The sequence below is a fragment of the Anolis sagrei genome, chromosome 6, assembly GCF_037176765.1.
Source record: "Anolis sagrei isolate rAnoSag1 chromosome 6, rAnoSag1.mat, whole genome shotgun sequence".
NCBI classification, from domain to species: Eukaryota; Metazoa; Chordata; class Lepidosauria; order Squamata; family Dactyloidae; genus Anolis; species Anolis sagrei.
The window spans coordinates 72,292,730-72,305,930 of record NC_090026.1 but is presented as its reverse complement, the minus strand read 5'-3'; the positions used below and the strand labels follow the sequence as shown (position 1 = coordinate 72,305,930).

The window sequence follows — 13,201 nt, the reverse complement described above, 5'->3', positions numbered from 1 at the left end:
AGATGTTTTTTGCCTACAACTCCCAGAAATCCCAGCCAGTTGACCAGCTGTTAGGATTTCTGGGAGTTGAAGGCCAAAAACATCTGGGGACCCCAGGTTGAGAACCACTGTGCTAGGGCATAAATTGTTCTCAAGAACAAATGTGAAGAGCAAAATAACTGGACGCTGGAAGCAACATACAGCCATGGAACTATTAAATCAGGGGTGGAAAAATACAACACTTTTTCTGCCATCCTCCAGGACCCCAAGACCTGGACTTTGACATCTCTCCAAACACACAGCAAAACAGGCCCCAAACATGTTTTTGCTCCATTTCCCTCAATCTCATAAAAGTTAAATTTTTGCCAAAGTAGCAACCAAAAATGTTGTGATGTCACATCTAGGTAACTGGTAATTAACTGGTCGGTTTGCTAGATGGAGCGTGAAGTTGCCTACCCCATAAGATAAAGGAATCTTGTTTTGTATTGTGACTGAAGCAGTAAGACTTAAGAAACCAATAAGAAAGAGGAATACAGCAGTAAATATGTAGCATTTTCAAAGTTAAATGTCGCTTTCTCCTTTCCTCTGCAGATTGCGTGTTCAAGTGCCTGGATTCACACACTGTTGCAAGTGACGGACTCAAATAAATTTCTTTTTTATCTCCACCACATTCTCAGAAATGCATATTCAGCTCAAAAGAATTTCTACATCTTTCTTCCTTTGCTATTTGCATTTTATTCCTCTGAGTGCATGTAGACAGCCATTTGCTAAAGTGAAAGCCATTTAAAGCAATTTTGCACAGATATAAGAAGTGAGAGCATTTCCCCTCCCAAGTACTTGATAATTAAACTAAAAATCCCTGTTTGCCTGTAGGCCTACACTGTATCTCATTCAGCATCTCACAAAATCCTAAACTGTTGGATGCAGAAAGGTGCTGAAGCACTAAGAATACATCTTCTGCCTGCTGTTTTGAGATGTGATTAAGAAGTATCTTTGAAGTAAGATTTCAGACTCCCAGATATAAAAGGTGTGAACCATCAGCCTTCCTCCTGTTCAGAGAATAAGTGAGTTTCTGCTTTTCCTTCTGTAATGAGCAGCAGTCAAGGAACTGTGAACACGTACTCAGCATGATCTAGAAACCGTCATTTGTATGGCTTTGTAAATCTGTCAGTTGTCAGGAGAGAATTCTCTTTAGAAACAAACATGAAGTTTGTTAAGTACACATTCCATCAAAATACATTGCTGGGTAGTATTATGTTCAGCCATCAAGAAATGAACAAAAGGAATATTTCCTCTTATTATAGACTGAAAACACCAAATAGGGCAGAAATGTCTACTGAACACAGATGTCTGGTGTAAATCAATAGCAGTGCTTTTACATTAAAAGGTGAGAAGTGTATAAAGGACAAACTCCTTCTGTTTTTATAAATGTTGAGAAAAATCAGAACCAAGTTTTTGATTCCTGATTCATTTCCTTAGTTAATTATGTGAATTAATTTCAACATCAATTAAGCAAACTTCAAGTTCAAAAACTAAGGAGCGGCATAAATGACTCTGGCCATGTGACTTAATGATTTAATGGCTGCAAAATCAAGAGTTGACTGGGAATATGAATTAGCCTTTATATATTAAGCGTTACACACCAAAAATAGAAAATTCTATCTGTTTAGATAACCTCAAAAGCATCATAATGTGGGTAGTCAAGACCGTACTTTCTGTCATAAATTAGTTTGCACTCATGGCCACAAATGATCAAGTACTGAGCGACCCAGTGATGAAAAACTCAGGGATGAATTCCAAGTGTGAAACATTACTTCGCCTTGAAATTATACTCTGCAGCAGTGGACATTTTATTATATTTTGTAATCTTGTTTAAGTTGAAATTTTATTTTAACAGCTTTCTTTTGGAAGGGTGCTCAATTTTTGTAATGTTCATCTCAGGAAAAATGTTCATCTGCCCTTGGAGAGAAAGTAAGTCAAATAATGTCATTTTGTAGAGTCACTAGACAGGCTAAGGTGCTCCTTACAGTCAAGAGGTGACATCTTGAGATGGATGGCACCACTTTTAGATTTGGAAATGTCATGTTAGGTACCTAAATAGCAGTAAGGCTTTTAAAGATTGAAACCATGTGGCTCTACCACCTGCTGGTGCTTAGCTGATGGGTCAGATTTTAACAAGTATAAAACCTAGAATGCCCTTCTGGACTGTTCTCAGCTACCGGTTGATGGTTATTGATGTTCTTATGTTTTTATGATGCTCCGTTTTATTGTTTTAATTATTGAAATGCAATAGATTTTAATTATGCTATATCTTATTTCTGATTTTTGCTGGGCTTGGTCCCCATGTAAGCTGCCCTGAGTCCCTTTGGGGAGATGGTGGTGGGATATAAGGATAAAGTTGTTGTTGATGTTATTGTTGTTGTTGTTTTTACACCCATCTAACCCTACACACTTCTCTAGAGGTCTTTGTTGACAGGTCAATACTGGTTTTGTTTCTCAGTGACTTTTTTCCTGCATTTTATATATGTTTGTATTATTTATTTAGTGGGGTACATTTTTTATTTTGTGTTTTTGTATCAGCCAGATGCTGACATTGGTTTTTTCCTTCTAACTGAAATTTGGACTTCATGAACAATGGGGTATACACTATATAAGCTCATCTTCAACCAGTCACCAATTTTTTTTTGAAAAATCAGAGTATTTTGCAGGAGACCAGAAAAGCAAGACTATTAGATAATGGTAGATTTTATATCAGTTAAAATCTCAACCATCAGCTACGATGCCTGATTGCTGGCTGCAACTTCTGTACCTTGGAATCTTGTCTGTCATGCAACTTTTGAAATTTGGGGTGCTCCTGAACTATGGCTCGTAAATTCTGGACACAACCTCATTGCTTGGCATTCTCGTATTTGGCTGATTCTGGACTGGACACTTGGTTTCTCCCTTTTTTTGCACTTTGGAAATACCCATGGGCAAAGTAACCATTTGATCAGTATCAAACTGTAAAACACCTCTTGAACTATAAAAAGATAGGCTGAGGTGATAATACTTAAGAACCCAGAGGTGTTTCAAAACCATTTCATTATGCCGTCAAATGTTCTTGTTGCACACAGAAATAGAATGAATATGCATTTAGAGGAGGGGTAAAGTATAGATACATCATGATTATATAGATCTCTATGCTGGATGGATGCTTTGCAGCATAAGATACCTTGCAACCTAAGTTGTGTAATAGAATTCACACAAGTCACTTTTGTTCTGGCACTGCTGAAATTTCATAACATTATGTTAATTTCCAGGTTGGAACAGTCTCTTATTATAGTAATATTATACCTATCAGCCATCAGAGTTGAAGCATTATCTTCATACTTACTGTGTAAAGTTAAAGAAAAAATAGGCAATGTATGAACCAAAAGCCTATCTAGTTCTCATAAAAGCAACCATTGCTCTCTATAACTTGGGAAGGAGCTGAGAAAGGAGGCTTAAAACTGCAAATAGTTTATTTTAGAATGGAACCAGGGTGTCACTATTCGATCGTGGGGACAAAACCACCTCCTACATCCAAACGTTTCTCTTAGTTTCCAAACAGCATTTCAGTCACTTCAAAATTCAGTTGGCAATTCGAAAATACGGTCAACTTAGGACCAAAACTGCAAAGCAACTGCAAGCACAGAAAATACAAGTTCTAAGTCCATTCTAGGCAATGGCAAAAATTTGAAGACTGGAGGAAAATCTGATTTGAGGGAGAATACATATTTGGGAGAGAGACAATCTCCCCCCCCCCCCCATATCTATACCCCTGAAGGGATACCCAACATCTCTTCCATAGGTAGGGCTAAGAAAGATACCTGTGTGAATTAGTTCAGTCAAAGAGTGAGAAAGGTCCAGAGCTCAGACATTCAGACTTATGGTGTGGCACAACAGCCCCTCTCCCCTCTATTTTAGGGCAAAATTGGAAATTATTATTTTTGTCTTTTGTTCCTGCAGCAATGGGTCTTCTACATGGTCTCAAAGGGGCATGTGGTCTTTAAAATACAGGGGTATATATGGCTCTCAGACCACAGTTTCTTGTCCTTTGTGGAGCAAATTCTGAACTAGATGAATCAATGGTCTGATCTTGTGTATGACAGTTTTCTTAGTTCCTAATACAACAGATTCTTTTCACCAACCTACTCATACTCAGTATCCCTCAACTATACACACAGAGAGATGCAAGAGACAATCTACCTTATTAACATAGATGCCTCTGAGCTAAATTAATTTCCAGAATGAAGCAGAACTTCATTTCTGAGTCACAGCAAATTTAATGTATCTACCCAGAGCCCATTAAGAGAATGATAATTTACACATTTGGAAAATAAACAAACATTGCCCACCAGTGGTTCTTCACTGGGGAAATGTGGTAGAAAAAGAGGAGCTATGCTTGCTCACGCCTTTAAATGGCCTGTTGCTTGAGTCATCTGGGAGTGCCTAGCTCAGTTTGCTCTTTGTCCTTCAGGCACAATTGGCTATGGCACTGCTTTTGCTTCCTGCACTCAGTTTGTGTCCAGTAATGATGATGAGAGGTTTGATAGCCAAATGATGTTGTACAGAAATGGCTTGGGACAGAGCAGTCCATTTCTATGCCTTTAGGGGAGCTGGGATGAAAAACGTCAAATGTTCCTTCCAGGCATGCAATTTTGCAATTAGACACTGATTACAGTCAACCTGTGATCAAGTGATGCTCAATCAATTCCAATTACTTGGTAAGCTGCCTGCTTTGAAGTAATACCTATATAACATAGAGCAGGCCCGTAGCCAGGATTTCGTTTCGGGGAGGGGGGGGGGGCTGAATTTTTTTCAGGGGGGTTGGGAGGGTGAGTTTCGGGGGGGCTGAGTCTGAGTGAAAGAGGGTCTAGCCTAGCAAACCTTTTGTATCATTACCCCAATACCCCCATGCATATGTGATATATTGAGTATGGTGATCGGATCATGATATGAATAAACATAACAGTTTAAATAATGCACCAGTAAGGCCTTTTCGCGAACCACCATCAGAATTTCGGGGGGGGGGGCTGAAGCCCCCCAAGCCCCCCCCCCCCCACTACATGCCTGACATAGAGGCATTGTACTTACCTGGCTGCGAGAAAGAGCAGATTTTGAGCAAATTTCAAGCTTTATGCCAATCTGTTGTCAATTCTAAAATGTTCCTCAAAAGCAGTTACACATTATTTTCAAATGTAATGATAATGTGTTTACAACACTGGGCTAGATGGACCTATGGTCTGATTCAGGATAAGAAAATTTCCTATGTTTTTATGATGGGAGGGACAGACCAACTGCATTGGGAGGGCAGCAATCACCCCACCTCTAAAATAACCCCATTATGAATGCCTGCTCTGAAAGCCAGTTTCCAAAGGATGGCTGCATAGCATTTAGAAATCCACAACTATAGGGGCAAAACTAATTGTGCAGTGCCACCCACCAACCCTTATTGATGGCAAGTTGCCAATCCTGCAGGGAAGAGTCAAACAATTGTCCTAGAAGTCTACAATTGGAAGGACGAATCCCGCAACAGGGATGCAAACAGCAGAGAGCATCAGACATACTGGATGCAAGCCCATGGGATAGTAAAAAAGCACACCTGTTTGCAAGAGCAGAGTTGCCAGAGTTGCTTTGCAGCTCCAGCCCTTTGAGTTTAATCAATAAAAATAATTTTATATATGTAAAATAATTTTATATATGTAAAAGAAAACACCACTGCGTGTGTGCAACCTTTACATCCTGACCACTGCCTTTTTAGCGGGTGTTGAATATTTGAGATTCTCTGTGCGCTTTTTTCCATGACTAAAAAGCATAGAATACATCAGCTTGAGGCAAAATGCTGAGTTCTTCTGGTAGCCCAAATAAAAAAAATTATTCATACAGTAGCCATCCTTTCCATATGAATATAAACACTTTACATAGAGATCTGATTTGTGTAATAAGGGCCATTCCTACTACTACTGTTAAGCTAATATTCTTTTGCCAATGTGTTTTTGTTTCCCTTCCCAAAGAACCACTCTCCAGAGGAATAATATTATGTGAAATTATGTGCCAATGGACGGATATATTAAATATATTTGGACAGGGCTGTGTACTTTTCGGGAAAATGCTGCTTGAACTTTTGCACTACGTCTTTATGTAAGTGCAGCTATTTGTTTTAAAATGACAGAATGTTTTTGCTTACATGTGGGAGATTAAAAAGGGGAAAGGAAATTGAGAGATCAACTATGAAATACGTATACCCCAGAGCTCAGCCGGTACATGGCACTCCCTGTTTGTAAACAGTTATGTCCCCAACTGAAATACTTGAAAACATCAGGATCTAAAATACAAAACATCTTGTAGAAAGAGATTGTAACACTTCACAGTAAAAGTTACAATTTTGGAAGTCTGTTTTTCAGTTCTGAAGCTACCCAGAGAACTATTAATGCAGAATCAAAAGGAATTCAGAGTGCTTATCATTCTGTGATAAATTATTAAGTATGATAGAAGCTGGACCCTTGGATATACCTACCTCATCTTCAGTCCAGGCAGAATCAGATCAGAACTTGGCCATGACAACAGTGTAGATGTTGATGTTGATGTTGATGTTGATGATGATGATGATGATGATGATGATGATGATGATTATTATTATTATTATTATTATTATTTGACACACAACAAGATTAGTCCACAGCTGTTGTATTGGATCGCACGTCGGACACTTCCCAAGTGTCTAGGACTGTGTGATATCAGTGAATAAAGCGTGCAGATCCCAGTAAGGTGGCCTTTTGCAGCTGGAAGATGGTAATCTTATCAGTACCAATTGTATTTAAGTGTAGGCCAAGGTCTTTAGGCACTGTACCCAGTGTGACAATCACCACTGGGGCCACCTTTACTGGTTATTATTATTATTATTATTATTATTATTATTATTATTATATAGCAATCTCACCAGCAATATTTTAAAACAGCACCTCGTGCTTTAGAGATTCAAACACAATATTTAGATATTTGAAAATCAAGGATTTTCATTCTAAAGAGCTATTCTATTTGGAACTTATATGAGACACCTGTTGTTTGGGTTGATTACATTTCTTCACAAAACAGACTCCTAGCAATGATCCTCAGAGTGATGCCAATTCATCTTGTTCTTAAATAATTACAATGCTTTCCGATAATACGATGCCCAAACACCAAGTTAAAAAATATCCTCTCCCCTGCATAGACTGAATGACTGCTTGATATTCACATGTGAATTCCTGAAAGGTGTTTGGAAAGAGAAGGTGGGAGTCAGGTTACTTTTATATGTATTCTTCTCATAGGCAGCCCATTCCTACAGAAATCACAACCTGCTACATTAAGACGAAGGGAGGAGGGAGAGACATTATGTTCTGAACATCTGGACAGATGCAGCTTAGCATTCTAACAGTCTCTTTAGGATTGATCAGAAATGGAATAAAGCAAATACTGTACATGCATTAAAGAGATTTAACATGTCTAATAACTCCTTGTCAAATATATACACACAACCTTCTGTCTGATGTGTGTGTACACATCAGACAGAAACAAGAGATGCAGCCATGGAACAAAAAACATGTAACACCTTCCCAAACTACTGAATCATACTTTTTCCTGTTACCTCAACCTTTCCCCTGTCATGCACTACTTTCAGAGTAGCACAAACTATGTTCCCTTGAAAAGTGGAATTAAACAAATACATACTGAATCACAAGCATAAACATGAAGCAATCTATGTTTGAAGTTCCTGCCATTAAACATACATTTCGATACTGTCTTTCTCTGCATGTTTCTGGGAAGCTTGGGGAGATGGGGAGCAGACTGTACCCGCAAATACAGAGAACTATGCATATTCCTAGTTTTTATAGGACAGAGATGTAACTCATTTAGCTTCGTGACTGCATATTAAAACATCATTGAAATATTTTGTTCCTAATGACTCCTTTTCCACTGTAACATGCAATTTTATCATACCAGATATAACATACTGTACTTGGTTTATCCTTCGGAGTGACTGGAAGTTACTAGGTATACAGTAAGCAGGTATAAAGAACATTGGATAGTATCAAAAAGCACATGGGAAAAGAACTGGAGTCTAAAACAATATCACAGGAGCTACAGGAGAGAGAGAGAGAGTGGGGAACAGAAGATAAAGTAATAAAGTTTTACTTACAATCCTCTGAGACGAAGCCATATTTTCTCTATTTGTTCCGGTTGCAGGTACTTCAAAGAGTTGCTCTCAAATTCTTCTATTTCCTTTGTCGGAGACTCCATCGCTCAATGTGGTTCACTTGGTTAAAGCTTAGAAAAAATGGATGCGTCCCCAGAAACATGCACACGATCCACGTTGGTTGTGGGGGTTCTTTTTTCAACACTGATCAAAAGCCAGCAAACATTTTTTCCTGCCTCTCAGTACTCCTGCCCCCCCCCCCTTGTTCCACACTTTGATTAGAAGGAGCGTGTGCAACCGGCAAGAATTCCAGGTGTGCACTGAGAGTAGTCGTGGGGGAATGCCATGCTCCTCAGAGTGATGGACGGGATTACAGGCTGATCTCCAGATTGAATGCAACCACAGATTTTTATTTTTATTTTTATAAGCCAAAGACACAAGCAGTAATACCAGCTTGAATGATCTTTACCACAGTGAGGGAGGGTGGAGCAGAAAACCCTTGCTGACAATTAAGCTGCCTGGATGGGAGGCCCGAAAGTATTGGCAGATATACAGATCCCAATTATACGCCTTGCTATTTGCTGGACCCTGCGTCTTCCTTGCTCTCTGCTATGAAAGGCAGTCCTCATTCCTTCCAGGACTGAATCTCACTCCCTCGCTCTCTTTTGGTGACACACACCCACAAATGCCCTCCCCTTCTCGTGTTCTTCCACTTACCAGCCGCTTTGCTGACAGGCAAGGAAACCGACAACTGAGGAAAAAGTCATCTTTTAATTCAAGTCTGGCCAGTCTCTCTGTGTGTGTGTTTCCCACACACACACAGAGGCACATACACACTTTTTCTTTCATGCAAAAGCTCACAGAACTATAGGAAAAAGGAAGGATAATCCCAAAAGGGGGAGAAGCCAGCTTCAATTAAAATGGAACAAGCAACAGAGTGAAGCAATTTCACTAATGCATCTCTGCAAAAGTCATCTGTCTGAGTATAGCTAGTGTTGCCTTCATGAGACGGAGCCAACAGCAAAGAGAAAAGCCACAGTCTGAAACTAGTCTTTGATAGGTAAAAATCAACTAGTGACTGTGTTGATTTTTGAAATTGATAGCGAACTGCTGATAGAATAAAACATAACCAATTAGTGTAACTAAAAGAAGTCAATTAATAATAATCATAATGATAATAATAATAATAATAATAATAATAATAATAATCTTTATTTCTACCCCGCCACCATCTCCCCGATGGGGACTTGGAGCGGCTTACATGGGGCCAAGCCGGACAACATAATACAGAAATAAAATCAAAGCATATACATCAGACAACAACAACATTATCAAAATGACATTAAAATAATAATAACATAATAATAGTAATAATAAAAATAAAATAAAATAAAAATTCCAATAGACACAATCATGATAGAGATGACAATGGGCGGGCCATGAAAGAGGAATCATTACTCTGTTGATTTGAGATGGCTTAAACAATTGATTTTAAAATTGGAGATGACTGGTTTTAATGTTTATTTATGTTTATAATTTATTGTATGTTCTCACATTGAATGTTTGCCGTATATATGTTGTGCTCCACCCTAAGTGCCCGTCGGGGTGAGAAGGGTGGAATATAAATGTTTAAAATAAATAAATAAATAAAATCATAGCTATGGGATGGTTTTAGTAAAGAAGACAAGTATCTGTCAACAGTTATTTCAGCACATGGTGTCTGTTTTAATGTAATGAATTCCACTGGATGATCTCAGTGACCTCCTGTGATCATGTTTTTCTACAGGTTTATGAAATCTGTAGATTGTGTTCGGTAGGATTATTTTAGCAATTTTAGTCTGCAGTGTTACTAAATACTTTACAAATCCTCAGTTGTGACACATCTGCCAGCAAAGGATTATCCTGTGTCGATCTGATGAAACAGACTTGTCCACAAAAGCTTACACTATAATTAATTTATTAGTATTTAAGATGCCGCAAGACTCTTTGATGTCAGTAACACAGTAACATGATTCTCTCCACAAAGCAGAAGTGATGTCGTTGTGATCCAAGAGGTGTTTCAAGGATCCATCTGTACAGTTTACAGTTTCTCCACCAAGACATTTGGCTTGTGGAATACAACCACTTATCAGTTGATATTTAGTACTCAGAGGTGACTGGTTCCAAAATATACGTCAGAATCCAATGGAGTTGTTCTATTGATGGAGTTGCTTCCATCAGCAGAACTATGGGGTAGTGGTGAAGTTCTGTTTCATGAGGCCCCCATGCACCATATAATTATAGCACTATCATTCCACTTTAATGACAAAGGCTGCATTCTGTAGAATAATGGAGTTTACTGTATGATGGGACACTGCAGCATTCCCACTGAGAATTTCCAGCAATTCTCCTTTGACCGTAAAGTCCAGGATTCTGTAATTGTAAGACTCTGTGTCACATTAAAGAGCCTTTGGATGATGCCAAGAGCTAGAGATGAGATAGGAAAGAAGGGGAACGGTGAAAGTCATATTGTGCTGCCATGTTGGGCTTAGGTCACAGAATGTGTATCCCCCTCTCCATTTTATAAAAGGTATTTTCATTTATTTTCTATGTTAATGTATGTTAATGTACACAAGTCTTCCCCTTCTGCTCATGATCAGATTCTTAAGATGGATTCACAAACTTATATGGAACAAGTATGAATTCATTATATATTCTACTTCCAAGACAGCCCTAATTCAGAAATACTACCTTTATACAGTAAGGAATGTGCATAAAGAGAAACATGCAGCTTGATAAATCCACCTTGACAATAAGTATTTAAAAGATTGCAATCAACAACAACAAAACTTTATTTATATACCGTTCTATCTCCCCGAGGAGACTCAGAGCAGTTTCCAAATAACATAATCAATACATACAAGAAAAACAGCATAAACATAAAATTAACAAGACAATATAAGCATTAAAAACCACAATAAAACATACATATTTAAAATAATCCTGCCTATTCAAGGCAATTTAAAAGGCTGGGCCGGGGCTAGTGCAATTTTAGAGGGCCTGGGAAATTAGGTAGAGTCTATGGCTGTACATTTCCAAGGCCTAATAGAAGAAAGTAATCTGGGTAATTGGTAGAAAAAGATATGGCCAATTTCAACAGTATCTGGGGCTAAGCTAGAACTAGTCGTTCTCAAAGGTTTGTTTCAACCACCAGGTTTTCAGGGTCTTATGAAAGGAAGGGAGGGATGGGGCCTGTCTTATTTCTCTAGGAAGGGTGTTCCAGAGGTGGGGGGCCACCACTGAGAAGGCCCTCTCTCTCGTCCCCATCAACCGTGCTTGGGACGGTGGTGGGAGCAAAAGGAGGGCCTCCCCAGAAGATCTTAAAGTCCGTGCCAGTTCATAGAGGGAGATGTGATCACAAAGATAGGCGGAGCTTTATAGGTCATAACCTGCACCTTGAATTTGGCTCTGCAGCTTATCGGCACCCAGTTAAGCTGTTTTAAAATTCAAAAAAAAATCCTCCATATGTCAAGATGGTTGAAATGGAAGGATGGGGACATGGGTTAAAATGGAGTAAAGTGTGAAGGAAATTTAATGCAAAGTGAAGGAAATGATTCTTAAGTAGAGATGGAGGGAAAGATATATATCCTCCATGGAACTTCACCAACAGTAACTAGCTTTCAAATTTCCCATCAGCCAGATGGGAGTATTGTCAGAACATCTGGATGGTTCCATGTCCTCCCTCCACACTTTATCCAAAGAGTTCGCACTTGATTCTTAGTAATAAAAACACACAAGAAGCATCACAATAATTGAAGAGTTCTTTCTTCCTATATGAATCAATGTGTTGTTCACCATCAAAGTCTTTCCTATGCATGTCACTAGTGAAAGAGATATTTATTTGGCAGGAACTGGGAGGGGGTCCTGCTTGCTATTGGCATCCCAGTTCTAGCCCTCAACTCAAGAGATTTGGATGGTCATCTCATTGTAGACTTTGAGGATTCTTTCAGACAAGATTGTGACTGTGCAATTGCACTGCTTTGATAATGGAAGTTTCTGGGAGATCTTCAATTCATAAACCTCTCAAGTTTCTCCCATCTTTCTTGAGTTCTTACTTTTACAAATAAAATGTATTAAGGTAGAAAGGCAGAATAGCTGCACGGTGCTTTTTAATTGTGAATAGTGAAAGGCTTTTGTCTGCCAACACCTTTAGGCACTTTTTAATTAAAGCGGTTTCCTCTGTTTTGCACTCTGGCTGGTTTCTTATTTCTCAGTTTTTGAAAAAGTTGTCCATTTTTAGGTTTTGCCTTGATGCTTTTAATGTTGTGACTCCCCTTGTGGCATCTTTTAAGCACTAAAAGGTGGAATAAAAATACATATACAAATAAAAACACACAATCATGCTGCTCTCTTATAATAATGTCATTGTCCTCTGAGGAGTAACAGGAAGTGCCGGTGGGCAGCAATCCTCACATTAGGTTCAGCAAGGCAAAGAGATTTTCTTTTTGTGTGCTTGTCTAATAGCACTTTGCTTTATTAACTCACCTGCTAAAATTAACATCATGAACTGCTAATTCCAAGGTCACTTTATTGCTTCCTTGTAATTGGATTGCAAGCTTTGCGTGCTGGACCCCCAATTTTTATTTATCTCTCAAAACAATACCTAGGGCTCTTTTATGCTAAATAAGTATCAAATTATGGTTCCATCCTATAGGATCCTTGGATATATGTTTTGGCCAGGAACTAGAACTCCCTGGCTGAGAATACAACTGTTCCCTGCATATTTAATAGGATGGAGCCATGGCAAGTGCTGCTCTCTTATAAGGGCCACTACTCAAAATAATCATTCATCATCACCACCATCATCATCATCATCCCTGAGACTCTTTTGTAGAGAGAGAAAATGGATATAAATAAGTATAATAATAATCATTATTATAATCGTAGATAATTATATACTCTGCCACCCGAAGTCCGTGCCTTGTGGGACTTACCAGCTTTCCGCAGGGCATGTAAGACGTACCTGTTTCTACAGGCCTTTGATTT

The 13,201-nt window shown here is 38.8% G+C and overlaps 1 protein-coding gene across 7 annotated transcripts in view; it reads right to left on the bottom strand.

Annotated features, from left to right (window-relative positions):
- The window catches only part of PDE1C (phosphodiesterase 1C), a 389,107-nt gene that overhangs the window by 175,714 nt on the left and 200,192 nt on the right, over positions 1–13,201 (bottom strand). Inside the window, exons 1-2 of one of the 7 annotated variants that reach the window (XM_067470188.1) lie at positions 8,894–9,055; positions 8,180–8,380 (exon numbers count right to left, since the gene is read on the bottom strand). The exons of 5 other annotated variants lie outside the window; for them this stretch is intronic. In XM_067470188.1, the coding sequence (XP_067326289.1) occupies positions 8,180–8,280 (101 nt within the window). In that variant the 5' untranslated portion in view covers positions 8,281–8,380; positions 8,894–9,055. Of the gene's footprint in view, positions 1–8,179; positions 9,056–13,201 lie in introns of those variants that run through there. One more of the 7 variants, XM_060781646.2, reaches the window with a different exon arrangement.